Source organism: Anticarsia gemmatalis, chromosome 10 (genome assembly GCF_050436995.1).
Source record: "Anticarsia gemmatalis isolate Benzon Research Colony breed Stoneville strain chromosome 10, ilAntGemm2 primary, whole genome shotgun sequence".
Classification (NCBI taxonomy): Eukaryota; Metazoa; Arthropoda; class Insecta; order Lepidoptera; family Erebidae; genus Anticarsia; species Anticarsia gemmatalis.
Window position 1 is genome coordinate 8,903,514 of NC_134754.1, and position 22,788 is coordinate 8,926,301.

At 36.2% G+C, this 22,788-nt stretch overlaps 1 protein-coding gene across 3 annotated transcripts in view; it reads right to left on the reverse strand.

Annotated features, from left to right (window-relative positions):
• Nucleotides 1-22,788, reverse strand: part of LOC142976176 (RNA/RNP complex-1-interacting phosphatase-like) — a 50,975-nt gene that overhangs the window by 19,248 nt on the left and 8,939 nt on the right. For 2 of the 3 annotated variants that reach the window (XM_076119431.1, XM_076119429.1), the window contains exons 3-5: nt 4,477-4,511; nt 3,745-3,832; nt 1,703-1,782 (exon numbers count right to left, since the gene is read on the reverse strand). In XM_076119431.1, coding sequence (XP_075975546.1) covers nt 1,703-1,782; nt 3,745-3,832; nt 4,477-4,511 — 203 coding nt within the window. The remainder of the gene's footprint in view (nt 1-1,702; nt 1,783-3,744; nt 3,833-4,476; nt 4,512-22,788) is intronic. The other variant, XM_076119430.1, reaches the window with a different exon arrangement.

The window sequence follows — 22,788 nt, forward strand, 5'->3', positions numbered from 1 at the left end:
ATAGAATAAACAGTTAATAAAATGTATTTTGTAAAAGTTTCGAATAAGAGACACTTTCAGTACCCTATTCTCAAAACATATATACTATTATAGACCTATCATTAAGTTGACGTGCCTTTTAGTTAAGATTCGAAGTAGCTATACGGGTGGCGCATTTGTCTAACGTTAACTGACAAACAGATGCGAGGTCCCATAGAACGATAACAGGGGCGAACTATCTTAGAAATGCCGATGGTTATTTATGTCGATGACGGCCCACGACGGGCGCAGGCGACTAACAAAAGACCAGACAAATGATCGAGATAATCTCAGAGTTAAAGCTGAGCAAATCATTTTATGAATCGATATGTAATGCGATATATTGGAAACAGACCATTTTTCTTTCGTTTTTATCTGTTTGTTATGCATGGTACGGACAGGTAGTTGACAGAAAATAATGGTAAGTGCAAATTGAGCTACTTTTTGTCCTCCAGCCGAAGTTGATTTTGGAACAACCACAAAAACTAAATTTTAGATTGTATACCACTCCTTTTCTTTAATGACTATTTAATCCAATCAATAAAATAAATCAAATACATCGGAGATAAGGTAACTCGTACATCGTTTTATACGACTGGTAAACCAAAACCATGAACAGAATGCGATTATACCATACAATTAGCATAAAACATGTATAACAAAAGGTGAACATTAAGATAGCGTGTATTATAAATAAAGATATCAATTAAAATACTGTAATATGACTACTTCGATAGTGTCAAAGTTTACGACACAATAAAACGTGGTGTGTTCGAGAGTCGGGGGACACAAGTGCTACACCGGCTACACGTGAGTGGACACGCATCGTTGCAGCGACAAATGCCTTTCAAATTCCAAAAGGCATCGGATCCCGCGTGGGAGGCAGACGCCGCCATCGACACAAGCGCTAGATGTGACCAAGTTCAATTGAATACGAGAATAGGTACCTCTACCGGCACCGCGCACCGGTCGGGTCGACTGTGGCCCTAAGGCGCGCGCGCCGGCACCGCCCACGCTTACACTCGTAGATTTATAACATTACCCATATTCGGCCTACGAATGGCGCCAATTCGACGCTTCAAATTAAAATCCGCCGCGAATGCAAAACGATGATTCGAGCTTGATAGATAGCTGTTCTGTTTCTGATTTACGCGACGCCGTATAAGGGATGTAAACTTGTTAAGGCGTATCATCCTTAGGCGAAATGTCGACGCGTGAATGTCGGTATCAATCATGGCGTTTAGTGTTAAGTAAACACTTGTTGTTGAATAATTTACACTTGTAATAATAAAAAATAAATGCATGACTGAGAGACTCGTAAACATAGACATTCTTGAAGATAAATTTTAAAGAACATCTATAAAGAATACTTTTGAGATAGTATTTTACAGTCTAAGTATAAGAAGCCTTTGAAAAGTTATGCTTGACACCTCATGAAAAAATGTATCATCACGTACAAAAATATTTGTGTTTCAGACAAAAAAAAACCTAGACGCGCTTCAATATCCACATAACAAATACTATTTGATTGCTGCGAGCTCTGTGATAAAGGTAACATGTAGGCCGTAGGTATGTGAGATACATCTTCTACTTGGGCGAGCTAAAAAGGCTCGGCGTCGTGAAGACGTCTCACACAAGAGCGCGATTAATCGCACGTAAACCGCGCCAGAGAAGATGGACTTACTCTGTCACTTTGTTCTCAGGAGGTATTATGCGGCCCGGCATTAAAATCTTCTTGTGTTGTACACCCGCCGCTTCTAATTCCTATAACAAAGAAAGCAATCATTATTTACATAGTAACTGCAGCCTCCCTGTAAACACCGCTACGAGTACTTAAACTATGCAAAGTACTTATTATTGCTTACTTTAGATATGCACGAGAGTGTTCGAACTGTAATAAAATACGCTTTACACGATAGTACTCATAAAACAAATTATTACTCGACTTCAAATCGACGAATGAATGTCAATAATATATTATTATGTCTTATTTAAACGCAAGCAAAGACATGACAGCCAATTTTGCACAATTTTCGGAAATCATTAACCCCTAATTCAAACGTTTTCAAGTCGCGTTTTAGTTCAAAGAGGCCGAATAACACGACTCAAATATTTAAATGTTAAGTGCGCATTGGCGTGTAAGCCGGTTTGGAATGATCATGTTATCAAAGATATGTATTTCAATAATGAGATTAAAGAATGTAAGTAGAGCATGAACGATGATGGCTCATAATAATGAAGAGTGTCCACACTGTCCACGAGTCTCTAGTTGTCAGCCGATGACACTTACTGATCAGATTAGAGAGGTGTCGAAATGGAAATCATACAGTCATATAATTAATAGAACATTTTGTAGTCGATTAATTAATCGAACACAAGGGCCGGCTTATTGGCTTTTCACTCTGTACTTTTTTACAGAATATACGCCAGCAACATGATTAAATTTTGCTTTCAACTGAGTATTTTAGGAGCAAATGATAAAAATATATCACCTCTACCTATGGAATAAATATTTTTGTTACGTTTCAAATACTTTCTTAAAACTAAGTGTTTTTATATGTTTAACGTCTACATACTACTGAAAATTACGAACCCCTGAAGATTACTTAAAAACCCCTTTGTATGAATAACATCAAACAACAGCAGAACATAAATAACAGTTGTGCAAATGAAGTACGGCAAAACTTCGCACTCAACAGTCAAGTAACGGAGTGCATGACTCGTCATACATATTAGTAAAAGCTGTAGTGGACATCACAATAGCGACCTAAGTACTAGCGAGGAATCCCAGACGTACTAAAACGTGTACATTCAGTACATTTTGCGTGGATAATGAGCGAGACAACTCAGTGTGTCACTACAACCAGCTGTGAACAATGACTCTTAGATGATTTGTGCTGAAGAATGTCTCCAAGAAATCTTTTACTCCTTGCCTGTCGAAGTCTATATTATTTTATGATCACAGATTATGCTACTACTGAAAAATGTTTTACTAGCATGTTTCAGTAATGTTATAGTCATGGGTAATTTTTTTAGGAAAAAATGCGCATTGTTACAGTTTTTGCCCGTTTCCTATATCTGGTAGAAATAGTTGTTTTCTGGAGACGAGTACAGCTAGACATAATAATCTTATTTTGTAACTGAAAATTTATGAATATTTAAATTATTATTAATCATTTTTAATGAAAATGAGAGCAACAGTATAATTACCATATAGTTTTGTCTAAACGCACGCGTAACAAAGGTTCAGGAACGCCTAGTTTCATTGACATGTTGTACACTTATTGTGCCACGACTCAGAGTCAACTACTCCATGAAAACCGTGTTTTACGATCGGATTATGCTAGAAGATGAATGCCAAGCAATCAGATGTAAGTTCGAACAAAGCATCGTACTGGAAAATGTGACTTTCAATCGTAAAACTGAACATAATTTTATTGCTTCCCGGTATTCTAACACATAGCGGGCGGGCAAAGATTCCTGCAGGCGCTATCCGTGCAAGTAAAAGTCGTAACTGGCCCTACACCTTGTCTTACTTTTGTAAGTGCAGAGTGGTTGTTACCTTTCATTATTATTAACAGCCAACCGAGGAATGTTTATGGAACTGAGATGTTCGTTTCGGTATGTAAGCATACGCAAGTACGCCTGGCTAATGTCACTTTGTACATAACTGATGTCCTACTACAATGTTAATTTTACTAGCATGCCGAGTAAACGTATACGTACCGCAGGGTTATAGTACCGCCCTGTGTTTGTCAAGTCTACGACTGCTCCTAAGTTGGGTATTTTAGTAAGAAGAGCTGGTACATCCCATCTGCAAACAAAAAAGTATTGGTGAATTTCAAAATGTACAACCGGTGTGTAAAATTATGACAGATTAATACGTAGGAGTGAGTCCAAATAGTGTCCAATTACAGAAAAGTGTGTACCCGTCGGCGCTAAATAAATAACTTGAAGAAAATCGTTCAACGCAACAGTTTAAATAAAAAAATAAACTTTCTAAATTAGTTGCGGCGCCGGCCTACCTACTGTCGGCAAACATTTGCATAATTGTGACTTTTAAGAAAAAACGTAAAATACTGAACTATTAAGCATGATCTGTAATAAATTGTAACATGATACCAATTTTCTGTACACATTTATAGCATATTTAAGTAACACGTAATAGGTAAGTATGTTGATACATATTTCTCAAATGACAATTCAAATTTTCGTCATTGTTTTAGTGGCCCACTATCAACAAGATTTATAAAAAACACTTTTGAATTCAATTAGCGCTAATTTATAGAGCACATTTTATGTTAAAAGCTTAAATTCCCAATTTATTTATAGGTTTTTTTTTCAAAATGTTTTTCAACCTTAATGTATAATACATATAATAAATCCGCACTCTCATTGAGATATAATTGATGGTTAATGAGGTGGGATAGCAACATAAACAAAATTAAATTGTCTTACATTTCTTTAATATCTCGGACCCCTTTCTGAACATTCTGAAACAATGAAAAAAATATTTACATAGACTGTGTAAGTAACGTTAGAAGAAAGAACTGATTGGATTTCGGGTAAATTGTAGTGGTATTAGCGCACGGTTCTCTGGTCGGAGACAATGTGTCTTTGAGTGAGCCGCACGTAGGCGACGGCGTGTGATAAGGGAGCAGATCAATCATCTACTGGCCCTACCTGACCGGTGTCAATGAACTGTAGCCAATGAGGGCCACCTGACTCGATCCACTTCGGTATTTTTCGACACGCGACACAGGTTAAAATTAAAAATTAGTATGCTAATAATATGAAAACGTTGATTTTTAACTGTATCGAACCAGATAACCAAACATTTAACCATTCCGAGAAACCGATAAAGTTTTATTTCGACAATATAAACAAAGAATTAGAATTTTAAATAAGTTAAAAATCGTCGGACATAAATCTCTGAAAGCCATTCCTGTAGCCACCGCAGGCTATATATTGAGGATGAAAATTTTCAATTTTACCCAAAACCACCTTAAATAAAATGTCAGGGTCCATAATAATAGGTTGTTAGAGTAGTAATAATTTATCGACCGTGTTGACGTGATGTAAAAAACGTGAACGCCAGGAGGTGTGTCTAAATGGGGTTAATTTTCAATTTCGATTCGCCGGTGGCCTTTATAAATTAACAGAGGACAATTTAAATAAATCCACGTTTTATTATACTGAGAAATATGCATGAATATTTTATATTGGTACTTGATTAATAACATTGCATGTGATCGATTACAATTAATCAACGGTACATTAAGAAAGTTGCCAAAATTATTCGACATCTTCACGGCGCGGTACCAAGAACCAATCATACAATTAATTAATTGCTTGACGAGAAGACATACGCTGTAAATACGTACAATAAATTAAGCTTAAAGAAGATATTTCACGAGTTAATTAAATATAAATTGAGTAAAACATACGCTTAAGTCCGCATTTACTACGCATTTACAACAACGAACACAATTTGTCGTGTCGACATAAGCAAACGTACGGCACTACTTTAAACGATCTCGACCTCATCGGGTGCATTTACCACGATTTTCAATTAACATTAAAGCACCGGAACAAATAAAACGCAGTCTGGACAAAGGAGTTTATTGAAACCGCGAATATCAATGTAAAAAATGCGGTGGCACACAAAATTAAACCTTGGCTCAATATATGCGTTCAAAAAATGGCGCAATTTTGATTTTACTGCCCTGTGGCGAAGCACTCATAATGAGCTCTTTGAAAGAGTGACGGCTGAAAGACCCCTTTTTATTTTTAGTTGTTTATCGAGAAAATGAAACGGCCGTGCATAACAATTATATAAATGACTGTAAGTGTGTACTTTTTTCTTTTTGAATAAAAAAAAACTGATAACATCAACATTCAAAGTAGCCTACAGCATAGGTATCATTCGAAATCAATCTGAAATTACATGCTTTTACATATAGCACAAATAAACGAGCAAATCGATGACCTGATTGTCAACCATAAATCGTCTCCATTACGATATTAATGACAATCGTAACTCTCAATCACATTGGATCTGCACGCACCGATACGCATCTACATTACATTTACATCAAAAGTATTATCAGAAAATATTTTAAATACCAGATCTATAAACAATAAGCCGAAATAATACAGCGTATGTAAGAACAAACGTAATACTATAGCTTATACCTATTACTGTAATAGGTATAAGCTATTGAAAGGCAAAATCAAAATCAATTGTACCTTAACAAAACGACTAAAGTAGAGTCTACGCTGACTCTTTCCATATATTTACCAAATGCTATAACAAGTCGAATAAATAATTACAAACGGAAATTATGAGAACACTCCTTGATTTCTTACTGTGGCTAGGTGTAATTGTTAGATTTTAATTATTTTAGCACGCATCATAAAATATACATAGATGCTTGGGCCTTGTAGTCCTCAGGAATTCACTAAGTAACAGTACAGTTTACTGTTTGTGATAAAGACCACATTCGTTAAGCTTTTCATCGTAACAAGATGTGACAAGGCGTAGCTTCGAGTAACGTTCACGCAATCGAAAGTCGTTAATAAAATAATCAACAATGCAATTCAATAAATCGCCGATTGCCCGCTGACAAAAACCATACGACACGACAGTACATTACTTACATATGTCTTACAAGGCAATAAATGTAAGTTTGTCATTTTTACGACACACCACATGTATGAACATTTGCAAACACGGAGGGGGGAGGCTCACCACCTGCAGAGACGTGACGGTATTGAGATGTATTTATCTGGAGATAAGCAATTCTTAAACTTTAATGCGCAAGATCTTTATCACGTTATTATCTCGTGTCATAATGATATAAAAGGTATCAGGTGTCTCAAACTGATTGTCCAATGTCTCGTAACTCACTAAGGTTCGCTCGTAATCCATTCACAGGCTTCGAAATTCCGGCAAATAAAGATCATTAATTCTTGTACAAATGTTTTACTAATTTTAGTTTTCAAAGCTTGTCTGTATATCGTCAAAAAGTGTATTTAATATTTATACGCCATAACAAAGAAATGTATCAACCATATCTTAAAAAATAATCCAGGTCTCATAAACACAAAAAGTAAATGTTAAAGCACAAGGACCTCCCATCAAATTACAAGTGGCAAGCTCCGGTCTTATCTCGAGATCGCGTGTCGACAAAACGAATAACACCTTCGCACGCTTCGATCATATTTGACAAATGCGAGGATCAAATAATCGCAAATACGTTTCGGAAATCAAACAACAAATATTCAACCTTTAGTTTAAGACAATAAGAGTCCATTCAGCCAAACCGCTGCCTTTGCAAATCATGCGATAGTGATCGGAATATGTTAAATAATGATGTAGTCTCACTAGTAAATAGCAGACAGTAAATTTATCAAGTCAAGGAAGGGAGCTAAGTATCGAGATCAGAATAAAATGAATAATAGTACAAATTGAACAAGGACACAATGAAAAGTATACAAAAGCATGTAGATATTTCGCAAAATTGAAACGTTTTAGGTGAGTCAACGTTATGTCCGAGTATTATATTTCAACAAAATGTTCAGAGAACAAATCTAGCCGATACAGAATAGAATTTACGAGGTTACAAGAATAAGCTTGTAGCCGCTTATCATGATTGAAACACCAAATAACTTTTGTAACTTTCTCTCGGCACTCCACGGTAGTAATCCCGGCTACTTGAAATTCACGTGCCGATGTCGCAGCATGCAGATGAAACAACATAATCTCACATGTGGATATCATACCTGGTTTGATGCAGTGTGCATAACTTCAACTGGTAAGTAACATAATAAGCCGGTGGAACAAGCTCTACCACATCATCTTTCTAATTTCATAATCGTCTAATTAAATTCACAAAGAAACTTATTAACAGACGTGTCACTAATTATTCAGATTCATTGTACATTGTTAAGTGACAAAAATTAAGATGGCGCCGCAGTCTATAAATCATTTATAGGGTAACTGTTTCGACATGGTTAATATGCAAGATCACGTTTAAGAGTTGGGGACGTATTTAAATTGTTATTTATTAGCTATTAAGATTTATTTTTGTCTGTGAACGTAGCGATATGCATTCGTGGCCGCATTGCGTTGTCATCATGTTGTTTTTGACAATCATCTGATCCGTTACGTCGTTTATTCCAATGGTAATGATGGCATAATTGACAGAGGGCAACTATTGTTCCTATTGTGTTCTATTGATATTACAGTTTTGTCGCCTTGTAATGGTTGAGCTTTTTGTATTGTTTTATGGATCGTTAGTGGCTTGTTCTCTCTTGACACCGAGTCGACTGCTGCGGCAGATTCAAAAAGGGTGGAGTTGACTCATTCAAATTCGTAGCGTGTCTAAAACTTAGGTGTGTATACTTTTTTATTTTGTTACCAATGTTATTTCCAAAACATATGTTCCATAAGATGTCATATGTTGTTTTAAATGCTTGCTTATCTAAATACGCTCCGACATCAATATAAACATCATATATTCATAATGCGAGAGACCAATAACATTGATGTCACTGATATGACCCTCGTTATGATTGAATATTGAAAGTAAGACATAAAATTTAACAGTGTAATTGAGTAATGATCAAAAAAGCATTCGGTGTCAAAATAATTGATATGTGGCCAGATCCAAGTATGCGGGTAAGTCACAACAAAAAAAACCTTATTGTTATACTAATTTAAAACCAAGTGTTAAGACATAGGGGCATCAATGGTAACAATTAATTAAACTTGTTACGGACAAAATATAAGATGAAAGTCTTATAGATAAGAATCTTTTACACGTGCTCAATCTTAATACTCACAATACGGAGTAGTCGTTTCACAAAAATAATTGCAAGTGTAATTTAACTTAACTGTTCTTAACGTCAAGATAAAAATTTGAAGATGCTACGGGAACATGCTGAGATAAGTATCGAAATATACATGGAGGTGTTACATAAAAAACTAAAAAGTACGACCTGTTAAAATCGGATTCCGTATTCGTTTCGACCGATTAATCGAATGAAAAGCCGGTGTATCGTGTGTCGGGGGCATTTATCGCGCCTAATTGCGACCACCGCGCCGAAATTCAGCTTGAGAACAAGCTGGGTGGCGTGATGGGCACCAATGATACTCCTTGAATGTAACACTACATTGGGAAAATTATGGGACAGTAAAACCAATTTCCAGACACCTAAAACTTGATTATGATGGTATATGCAAATCGTATCCCAAAGTATTACAACGTTACGACCCGACACATAACTACATCCACAGAATTTGTTTGTACGCCAAGTTAATAAATAAATATTTAATATAATTAATGTGTATTATACTAAGATTGTATTTTTAAGAAATTTGTTAACAACGGACAGTTGAAAGCATTCTTGAAAGCATATAACTGACTAAGACAAATTTTGAAAAATACAATACGCAAATCAGGATCATATTAATCAATCAATCTCATAACCACAAATCACTGACAGTACGAGCGTCGATAATCTGAGTGGTTACATCGAGTCGCATTCAATTTACTGCGATCATTTATTACATCAATTTGTGTACATAACTGCTGAAAGGATTTGAGTCGTAACCGTACCTCAAGATAACTCAATACTTAATGGTCACCCTACGAGATAACGTTTTTCGGGTGTTGCAGAATTAAGAGTTAATTGTTTTCTTTTTGTGTGTCCGCACGAGCTTAAATCTCGGAGGCAAGATTGTATTTTATGACAATTAAAGAGAATGGTCGTACGGAATCAGACCGGATAACGACCTATTACCAGTAATGGTATTGAACATTCGGTTCGACCGGAACACAATAATGTAAAAAATATCGGCGATCGGAATGTGAATGGTTCATTTTAAGTAAGTACTTCCGAATCAACATCCTAACGTATTATGAGCGTGCTACCTAAGCAGCAAACTGAAAGAAGTACCCAAAAAGTATTTATTCTTTAGCAGGCTAAGTTAAAAAATACTTTCGCTGATGGGGGAGGGATGCCTACAGGACGGCCACAAAATCGGTGTGAGGTACACAATTTTATGTCAATAATTTTATCTACCTGGGCTTAGGGCATATACTATAAAGCATATTAAACGCTACTGATATTTACATAATACATTGAATATACCTATAGAAAGTAGGGTAAGTTTCAATGTAGACACAACCAAATATGTAGGACTTAGAAGTCTTAAATATTATTTACACCTTAAGTTTGTGATTAAACAATAACATTCTCATGAGAAAAGAGTGATTTACGCTTGTTAACTTCAGTCGTTCACGTAACTGCCTTTTTGACAACAACTTTGCAAGTTCCTTAATAACTTACAAAAAGTACGCTTAATTGTCACTTGGTCAACCTTAAATATCAGAAATCTGCATATTTATATAATATGTTGCTATCAGGGGCGGCGATCTCTGTTAATAACCACCAAAATATTATCTGACATGACAACCGGACGACGTGTAAACGAAACCATGCGAAAACTCTCCGCCCTTCAACACGTTCCTTTATAATGCGGCGCGTACGCAACCGGCAAGGAAATAAACTTTACTGGAAATGATTTAGTACGTTTATCGTTTCAATATAAAAGTCTTTGATAGTACAACGATATATATTGTTTGACCACTAACTTTACAGGAATACAAAAAATACTTTTCGAGAGGAAATTTGGTGTGACAATGCATTCAAATGATTGGTCCAAGAGAAAAGATATATTTTTTTATAACGTTTCAGGAAATAATGCTCTTTGTTTTTATAATCAACTTGGCAATGACCAGGCACAGAAAATGCTAACATATCTGTTTAAGAATATTTCTTTGGTTTCAGATCAAAACAAGACAGTCAAGAAAGCTGATTACACGGTGCTCCCACGATCTCATGCCCTGGCGGCTTGTGAAGTACGAAACTTGGCGCGTACGTGTCAAAAGATGTAATTATGAAGAAATCCAATCAGCGGCGGCGCGAACTTGCGCATGCGACGACGTTGATTGAGCGATAAATTTATTGAAGATAAATCACCCGGTCGCGACAAATCGGTAGCAACCACAGACCTTTGTTAATTTTAGGCGGCAAACCGATACCTACACAGGAGGTAATTCATTACGTGGGTGTTCGGGACCATTAATATACTGTCTTGTCTAATAACAACAAATACATGCAGATTTACCAAATATCAGTCTCGTGCTCGCGTTTAACGTTCAGTCAATCGGTCACATTAAGTATGTACCTATGTTATGTAAACTTATGTGCAATACGCAAAACAACTTCATGTTGAAATGTGAGTCGTCTGCACGAGCCCTTTTCAATGTTCACAAAGGCTATAAAACATATTGACTCAGTTACCAGGGAAAGCTCTCATTACAACGAGTACAATATTTACAATGCTGCTCTCATTAATACCAATAAACATTTTTTAAATTCGAAGTTGCAGATACACGATTCAGATTAATTTCATCGCTGGCGCCACAGCGTCGGCGCATTTCAGTTAATATTTCTGATCCAGGACCTCACGCGTGACTCAAACCAGTATGGTGTAATAAGTACAATTGTTTCACTTATATGGGCTTTCAAATAGGAGTAGTTCGATACGAAGCAATACTGCCAGTATCCAGCCAATATCAACTGAAAGGGTAAACATGAAACTCCGTACAAGACGTAGATTTAAGCGACGGTTTGAGGAAAAATATATCACACGATACAAGCCAGCTATTCAACGCAAACGATACCGCGGGCGAGCGCAATAAATTCAACGAAATATACTCTTTGATATCCGTCGACAACGAGCCTGAACAAAAGCATCATACAAGGAGTTTTAATGTCACTTGTGAATATTCTTATGAATAAGCACTGGCAGATGAATCTGTACACGACCGTTGAAATACGACGTCCCCACTGGCCAGACGTTTAATGTAAAGCAAATATATTATTGTATTGTTGTAGGTGTACTGATGGCGCCTCAACTCACTACTATAAATTCACGTTTAGGACAGATGATGCCGATATTGCATTTTAGTTCCAAAATGTTATCTGTAAACTGACCCTTTTGAAGTTCATAGCCAGTGTTTTTATTTCCTCCTTTAATAGAAGTAGACATTACTTATCAATAAATCACACAATTTCACACTGTCTATAGCAAAAGCCTGAGGCGGGCGCAGCACTAAACAGACTGACTAATTAGACGCACTAGGCAACAAAGGGCCGTCATGTGTTCATGCGAGTTTCACTGTGTCTTCGTGCTATGCCATTTTAGACCTTATGTATTAAGGTTAGTGGAGGTATAATGGTACAGGTGTAGTGGCAAGTGCGACGTGCGATGGCGGCGTACGATAGGCCGCCCACGCTCAGGCGCCGCGAAATTCGTGAGAAGAGCTGCGCCGGCGCCGCCGACTTAAACATAATGCGACGGCTACGGTTTAGAGGTAAAATGTCTTAACATTTTATACTATTCTTTCTACAAAAAGACCAGTGTATATTATTAATGTAACTAGTTTGCCATGTTTATAGTTAACCATATAATTTATGTTTGGAGAGTCATTTTATCTGTAGAGATACGTGACAGATATAGATAGATGTTAGTTGTGCAAGTAGTAGATCTTTAAGCACAACTAACAATACGCACGATATTTTACTTCCTTTTTTATTTTTCGTAATACTAGAAAACTTGAATAACGATATATGATTCTACCAATACTCTGGATAATAGGATTATTACCAGTTTTTTTATCTTTTTCTACTGAAATTTTAATTTAATTCTGTTAGATATCCAAAGTAATCGAGCTACGTAAGGAAAATGACTAAGGATACATAATCAAACATTACATCACAAAATACCAGTAAACGCTTTAAAAGAAGGCCATCCTGATTCACGTCCAAGTATTTGCAACGGAAACGTAGGTACAATACTTGGAATTCGCAATCGCATGCTTAAATCACACTTCATAAAGAGTTGCATTGGTGTTCACTGGGTACACGGTCCATGTAAGGACTTGTCGTTACAATAAAAATGTGGTAACATGCCCCACAGTTAGTATCGTAAATTCGATGCCTTGTAATTCATTGTACCTACTCGTATATTACGTTGAGATTACTAAATGTCAATATAAAACGGACATAAAGGGAGTTTAAATGGCGGTGTGTCTAGTATAAATTGACAATGGATTATATGATGAATACTAACGGATTGAGAAGAGTACACTGTACACTATCACACAGGATAGATATGAGACTGAAAATACATCATAACCTAAGTGTATATGGTTGTTTAGTTGTTAAGTATATATTTAGAAGTATGTTTATCAGTTATTTGGTTACCATAGTACAAGCTCTGCTTGGTTTGAAATCAAATGACCGTGTATGAGTTGTCCAATGATATTTATTTAAATCGGTTAATATGGAGTGAAAAAACTTTTTCACAGTAAGTACAAAGACAGCTTCAATAAATAGAATCAAGCTAAAATATACAATCGATATATAAACCGCAAAACAAACAGTACAGTGGGTTCGAGCTGCCAAACGAAAACTCCATTGACTAATTAAGTAAAACCACTGGAGAGTCAACAAAGAATATTTTATCAAACAGCTTATTTGCTTTGTCTTGACTTACTAACATGCGGATTAAAAATATTGAATTTTAACCGCAAACTCAGAAACTAAATTTTCTCTACAATAAATATACTGTTATGAATATCGCTAATAATAAATGACTCATTAAATATTGCGACTGCTGTATAGAATTTTCCCAATAAATTATGTCTAATAATTCAGTTAATATAAAGAGTGGTTTCAAGTATTTTTTGTACGCAGTTTGACTCAGCCTGTTATACTTATTTTAACAACAGCTAAGCAAGTGTCCCTTCTGACGGCGAACAGTAACTATAAATTAAACTATAACGGTTACATTTTTCTCAAAGTAAGTTCCGTTCAAGGCTTACAACGAGCTTTACATAATTCTCAATATACAATTATCGTTTAATAATACAGCGAACAGAATCAACATGGTGGAGTTGCGGGGCTTGTCGTCGGCACATCACCGTAGAGGCGGTCCGACACACCTCTCTATTACTGTTTAGTTCGCTTGTAAGTGTTCCACACTCAGGGCTATGTACACTTAATTAAAATTGTTTTACTTTGCACAAATAGGCAGCCTGTTGAGGCTAAGTATCTGGTTTGAGCGTTTCAATTACTACGCTAGCGTATGATTTTTTTGAAGAAAATGGTCTCAAGACTGATTGAATATATTATAGTTCGGCACATATTGAATCGATTTCGAATGTTTAAAATAATTTGTGTTTAAATTTTAAACTATATTATCATTGAAGACTAACTCTAGAGGTTAAAATCGGTATTTTTGACACATATCACATTCCTACAGAGCAAATATATGTTGTCTATCGTAACATAAACATATTACAAGAAAAATAACTTAAAACAAAACAATAAATAAGACAACGTAACATTAATTTCATACAAATGGCCAAACTACGACAATATTGCAGTAAAAGATAAAGAAATTAAGATTGTTACGAGATAAGTACCGTAATACAGACAATAAATTATTGATCAACAAGCTTTGTACGAGTATAAATTGAATTAAAAGATAAGTGGCGTGTACCTTTCGCGATTAATACTGTTTGACCTTAACTTTGATTATATTATAAGAACCGAATGTACAACTTCGTAAATGCACATAACATAACTTATTTAAGAGACATATATTAACAATTTATACTTGAAGTGGTGGAAAGAAACTCAAGAAGAATAATAGGAGTTGCTTCTCCTCTACTGAACTCTTATTTTTCAACATCTAAGAACTGATATGGAGTACCTGAGCAGTAAATGAAGTATCGAGACCAACTGCACTGCTAAAATCTCAGCATATTAGCAAAATAACGGCAAAAATCTTATCATTACTTAATTGACTGCAGAATTTATACGTTTTATTGACACCTTAATGTAATACACACAAATGTAAATTAATGCATTTATGAATGCTATCAGTAACATATTAATTTATATACGTTACCGACAGCGTCCATAAATGTATAATATTTGAGTAGCTCCATACATCTTCTTAATGAAAACATAATATATTTATCATCAAACCACTAGCCGAGAACAGGCAATGCTTCATTAGCCTTATTTAAATTATTAAGCAATAACAAGTCACTCGCAACATAACTTATACCAATATATATGATTTACGCGTCTAGCATTATTTCCTAACCGCCAGAATATACATGTTCAAATAAAGTAATAAAATGAGAAAGCATTAAAATATAAATTAATGACGCAATTATGTATACGTTAATTAATTAATTAATTACGTGACGACGATGTTCAATCAACACGAAGTTAAAAATTAGCTGACAAACATAATAATGAATATGTATAAAATTTCGAAAACGAAAATAATAAGTAAGATACAATTTTTACGACGTGGCAGTAATAAAAACGTGTACAGTCTATAAATTATAAAGATAATAAAATGTATGGAATGATAGAATTTGAGAAATCCGCAGAATAATACTCATCTTGTTAAGATCGTAAACTGAATTGACACGTAATATCCGCATCAGAAGTACACCGACTTATATCAATAAGACAAGAATGCCTCAGGTATGACATCACTGGGTAATATACATAACAAAACGTTGATTAAAGTTAACTGAAAATTGAAGATATACTATTTTCTACTGAAAGGAAAAACATAATTAAGAGTAGGATCTGTGGAAGTGTGCGTCAATGTCAGGTAATTTTTAACATCAACTTTAAAACCCTGTTGTAATTGTAACTGTATGTATTTTAACATTGATGTGCATTTTTTGTTAAATATGTATGCGTAACCTGAATTTGCGATGACTGTTCCATATTTATTACCTTCTACCTGAACACTTTTGCTCGAATTTCGCGTACAGTAAAGCAAAATCACCCGTCTCAAAAAACCACTTTAATGTGTAATCAATTTCCTTTAATTCAACAAAAACAATGCAGCTTACTCGAATTTCTTGGAGGAAGTACCTGTGCCGTGGCTTCGTAAGATAAGGTCATAAATCAAAAGCAAATTCCGACAGAACATCTTAATTTGCATCGCTGCAAGCCAACCGGTGACACTAACGATCTACTAACGAAAACAACGGAATGGAACTATCAATTTTTGTGTCCCCAAAAGCACCGTTTAAAAAATAACTTCACCGTAGACATTTATACGTGTGCTTAATATCAGAGTCATTAATTTTTAATCATTGAATCTTTAGAAGTACATTAAAATGCAACCGATGCTAAGTGGTTCATATACATTTTATGATGTGTGCAACTTTCCCTAAACACTTTATGGTTTCGCGATTGTACGCTAATTAAGAAATCTACCGTTAAACATATACGTTGAAAATAATTAGGAGATAAACGTTGACAATCCCGTAATATGGATAAAACATAAGTCGATAAATAGTTTATTAATGCCGGAATGCAATAAAATAATCACTGGTGCGTTAGCAGTTAATCACTGGTTGATATCTTATTTAGAAAGAAGCTAATGAGAGGCGTAGATCACATTCGGGTAATGATGACATGTGTATATTTATCAAACACTTTCGATCCACAACTTATGCGCGGTGATTAGAGTATTCGTGTTGACATAATGACCGGCCAAACGGAGTCAAACGAGACTATTACTCACTGAACGTATGTTTACATATACGTTAATATAAATTTAATTATGAAATTATGATATCACTTTTGTATAAATGATAACACTCCAAAATGACAAAATAATACGCTAGGCATAAATTAGCACTAGACCATCCGTATTTGTATGTGTCAACATAAAAAAATATCCGTGCCAGCCAGCTCATGAGAATCAGTGCCGAAGTCATGAATAAAGTCAGTCATCAAACAACCGCAGCAATAATTAATACAGTGTTATTCATAGCGTGGTAGCGAGTGATGACGAAACGCAAAGAAAGCAAGCTGCAAACCGTAGTTCACACAACGATATCAAAGTGTGGAGATGCCCCTTTTTATCTTCTTATAGTAAAACATTACATCAAGAAATTGCCTCTGTGGCGCGGTCGGTAGTATATGCGACTGCGGTGCGAGAGGTCTCGGGTTCGAATTCTGGGTCGGGCCAAAAAGTCTTTTCTGAGATTTTCTGTTAAGAATTTCCTAGAGATTGCCCGGAGTTAGGAAGTTGAGGTCGAAGACCCCCGTGCTTCGGAGAGCAAGTAAAGCCGTCGGTCCTGCGCCTGACCTCTCACTGGTCGTGTCGGTTATCCGTCCCACCAAACTATGAGAGTGATGGAATAGAGAGTGTACCTGTGTATTGTGCACACACTTGGATACTATAAACCTTGAATATATAAGTCCTGCACAGATGGCCAGTTTCAATGAAACTGACCGCCGTAACCGTATATCGGCTAGGAGGACATTATTATTACATCAAGAAAAACTTGACTCATCCAAAAAACTATTGTATTGGGATATTTTACCTATTTATATCATCGAGCTTTCACTTGACTGACTAGGCCTAGATTTCAGTTTTCAAATGAAAACAATTCAATGAAAGGGTTTACTTACAATAACTAAAAGACGAAGACTGTAATTGCTGACCATATGCGAATATAGGGCATCTGAAACATCTTAAGGCTTAATAGTTGTAGATAGTTTCTTAATTCCAATACGAATGCAATTATCGTGTAAAGAAGTCATTACTGTAAGATAAGTCGCATCCACGACTAACTAGCACGCGAAACCGACCACTGCACATTGTATGTTAAATGGTACGCCATTAAAGGGAACGGCGCTTAATAAACACATTACAGTGCAATATTAGGCGCGAGCGCAGAGCCGACGTGATTAAGCGTCAAGAACGTGGGAACAGACAGAGAAAGAGAACGATGAAAGGGGATAGTTATTGCGACAAATAAACAAACGACATAACAAATTATACAGCGACGTCTAAAGTATAATTCAGGGACAATGTGCCAAATACACATAAGTCTATGATTGAATAATCAAATCAACTCGTACAAAAGCAATAAAACTACAAACAGCTATGACGTACCTACTAGCTATAAATATTAAAATATCATAACGAAAATGCACTAAAGCTAGATGCACCGAGCATCGTCACAACACAATGGATACGTGCTTTTATGAAAGTATCAATAATAATATTCAACCTAGTTTAGTGCGCTATTAATGCAGGGAGCGCTTGCAGACAAATTCAATTGACAGGAGCCTCCACCGAAGCCCCAGGGTGTCCCTCGTTTACATCTACCCGCCTATCTATTTACGCTGGTATTGGAAATAAAATTGAGCGGCGAGATTGCATAGGAACTCTCAAAGGATGCGATCGAAACTTTATGATCCGATTTTATTGTTGTCATCGACACTGTAGTCTTTATAAAAGCCGCAACATTGCGGTAGAATCCTTTAAATGTACCGGAAAATTGAACGTTTAACAGCTTCGACTTACACTGACCTCCCAGTGATGTTACTGCGTTAAAAGCAGCAGAAACCGCATCGTTGATAACATTATTGACGGGTTTTTACATCGCTGTTATTGTAATGAGTACAGTCTTCGGTTGCTCAGCGTGAAATAGCATTGTACCGTTGCATACGACTATTGTCGCATAGCTTAGCTTCAAACCAGATCGTCTCAATACGTTTACGAGATGCGTCCTAGTGGCGTTATCACAAAATATGATAGATCGTCGGGCGTGCGACGACGCTCTCCCACGCGGCACACCGTGATTAATTATAATTCGAATTTTATTCAAAGTGAACAGCGGACAAACTACGATACCAATCAATAAACGGTTCCATACCGACGACGGTACCGACACGATACCACAATTTACTGTTGCCGATACCAACGTATATGAAGACGTCAAAGCTCGAGTGAATAACACGCTTAGATATAATGCTCCGGAACAATGGTAGCTGGATTGTCATACTGATACCATTCCCTCGTAAAAAATACCAATGAATAACACGAACGTTTCGTACCGATTTAACTTACTGACCAAAAGAGCATATTATTTAGTTATACAAATATAGGTAATAGGCTTAATGAAGAAGTACACAGATTATTACAGTAAGTAAAAAAATTAGAAAAATCACACTTTAAACAAATTAATATCAGGTGATCAATTTACGAATGTGAATAAAACATCAAAGGAAGACGCGGGTGGTAAAGCAAAACTCGAATTGTCATAAAATACACATGTACTGTAAGGCTCATCCTCAAGTAGTAACGTTTAAAATTGCGTAACAGGTTATTATTCAATAAACACATTTGTATACACAAATTCCTGTATCGTATGTTTTGATCATTGGCTTTAGATATTAGACCCCCAGGAGTAAGACTCATACTGCGTGAGAAATAGACAGTCATTTGACAATATCGTCGCTACAAATATATTCCACATTATCCAGCCAATATCCATCGCATTATATTACTCAGAACTTCATTATCTCAGTGCGGTGGATTTTACTACAAATCAAACATAGATAATTCAGATTGTAAATAAAAAGTTCTAGATATTCTAGTTTGAAAAAAACTTACCGTAAACGTTTCTGATACATAATTGTGAATTAAGAAGTAAGGAGATTATCATTATTTCAAATAGTTCAAAATACTAATTCCTTGCCTAAATAGCCATTGTGTGAAATGTGGGATTAAAACGAGAAATAGTATTATCTAAAGCGAGTTACTGAAGTACTTAGATGAGACAAACAACAGTCAATTCGTGTGGCCGTAATTATGTCCTTACCTATAAGACTAATAAATCATAAAGACGAGTTCACAAGCGCCACAAAGATAGAAGCGACACGCATCCTCGACTAAGGATAATAAATAACATCCAGTTCTCGCTTTCAAAGTGAGACCGGGGAGCAATAAGACGCGGACGGGTCAGAGGTGAAGTGAATAAAAAACGGCCGACAATTAAATAGCGTTCTTGAAGGTTAATGAGCACAATAAATATGTTGTCGGCACCGCAGCTGCGGACAAACAAATGCATAGTGCCGTCACACGTGAGGAGGGTTCACTTTATAGTAAAGTCGCGCCTGTGTGAGAAGGCATCGGACCGGCTGACTGGCAAGTTCATTGTCAAGCTGAGACACTTCCACGATGTATTATGAACGTGACACATTTAGTATAGAGAGAAACCAGGTTAAACAAACATAAGACCCAACACAAAAAATCTATCACATTAGAGACATTATAATATGCATAACATCATGTATATTGAAATATTCCCATTCCACACGTTCGTGTAGAATAATCGTACATCCGTATTACTCGTTACGTTAATCCAATAATTTATTAGGAATCGTGATAAAACCACCCAAATTTTTATTACTTGTTTATGAAAACAAACTTTAGAAAATCGGTCACAGCCCATTATATCACAAAAAATTGAAATCTTTATTAGCTTAATCTTTTAATTTATTAGTCAAATAGCATTACAAAGGTCATTTTTCAAAATTATAGAGAAAAAGTGTGGATCTAGCTTTATATTCCTAGATGTCAGACGCCTTATACAATATACATGTATTTAGAGTACGTTTGTAAAGCAAACGATTATAAACCTACTTAATTAAAACATCAACAAAACAGGAGCATAATCGCAAGCACCGTTGCAGAAAGCACCCCCGCAAGGGTTTGCAGCATTCCACACGAATGCTTCAGACGGAATCATACCTGCGTTTGATTTATAACGAGGAGGGGACACGGGAACTGCGGGTGTGAATTCAATCGGCGAGCTTCAATGTCCCGGGGCAAACAAGACCAGCTTATAAGATCTCTGGCGAGAAGACTAATATTTCTGCTTTTGTCCATTACAATGAAGATAAGACCGAGGGGAGGTGTCAAGTTAGTTTGGTAGGGTAAAGGTATCACAGCGGGTAGCATCAACTGCTGGCGCCTCGGACAATACCAGGCATCTTCGTGACCACCGACTATTATGAGTTGCGGCTTTTATAGATTTTTTCCAATATTCTTTATAGGGAACGTGACTGTACTGTTTAACGGACACCGCCGACAGCTCAATATGGACTTTTGAATATATAATCGATTCATTTAAGAACGTACGTACGTAGAGCTTTATTATTGCCATTTATAAAAACTTCACTAAAGACAAATACATTTTCGGATAAAGAAGTATGAATGTAGTTTTGGGACATTCCTCTATCCCCGTAATGAAAGACAAACCTGTTTTAAATAATAACACGGAAGTCCGCATTGATAATTTGATTAACATCTGCATTGCGACGGTCTTTAAGTACACGAAAAAAATGCATTACCACAGACATCATTACATCTCTGTTGTGTTTCACAAAGTTCAGCTAAATACATAGTGTGAATTAGGCATGGGTCCCGGACGCACCATTCCTCGTTGAAAGCGGTTGAACTTATTTTACATTGAAATAAAGAGCATAATTGCATGCCTCAACCGCAAAGTACATTTGGCTAAGCTACAAAATCAACAGGGACGTATTAACACCAGCCGGAAGGTGGAAATCCGTGGGTGTTCCTAACCAGTCGTATTTTTGTACACACTAACTACCGCAAGCACATTCGGTAATGGATGTGAATAAGAATGAAGCACGTCAATGATCTTTGCTCCTTGATGAGGCTGTCAATGAACAAGCGTAAATTAAAAATGATGGATTTAGGGATAAAATATGAAATGGGGCTTGAAACATTTTTAATATACGTTTTTATGGATAGCGTATAATAATACAATCAGAACTGGCCTGACACACGCATCCTGGGAAGATAATTTCACACCTGTGTCGCTCATCTAACGGTATTCCGTTGATCCTCTTTTTGTATTTACACTTACTTTAACTGTTGTGTCTACTAACAAAAGTAATACAGATGAACACAGTGTTTAAAGAAGATTTATGTACACAAAATCTCTTAAGTAATATTCCATTTAAAGCGACGTGTCAGGGTTGAGGGTACACAGTTGAGTTATAATATGTGTTAATCAACAAAAAAACGAATGATATGATATATGTAAGTATGTAAGTCGTCAGAATGAAATTTTGAAACAACATACCTATACAAGAATTAGAGAAATATTTTTATAAATCACAGGATCGGATACTCATGAACTCGCAACTCGAATGATAAGCAAAGCAAATACAGAGTAATATGAGGCCACAGAGACGGAAGCGACGACAGCCAAATTCAACATAACCCGAAACCGCGTTGCACTTAAAAATGTCTTAAACACACCGGTGGCTGGCCGAAACTTGCCGAAGCCGCCCTCTGTTCTAGAGTCGAAAGCAAACAATATGAAGATAGTCGACAAACAAATGTAAATGACCGAAATGTGAACGTCATGTTTGGCATTCCCATAAAGCAACGTTAACACGTCATTAGAGGTAATGATGGCGTGATTACAGACTCGAAGCGGGAGCGGGGTGAGCCATACTCACCCGCTCAGGTGATTGCCTACTTACTGTGTGGTCTTGTGCACCTTTACAAACACGCGGTCTGGACACGAGAATTACTACCACGTGGCTTGGACGATTGACTTTAATAGGGCGCTGGGTTAGGCTGCTTTTATTTAACAACATACGGCACGGTATGCTTTGATTATTGTTTGTTTGTATTTAGAAGTGATTTGGAGAAAGTTTCTAAGTATCGTTCTACTTTGAACCGAGATCATGTGTGTGTTATCAATTTAATAACACTTGTTACTAAGCACTCTTGGATAGATACTGGGT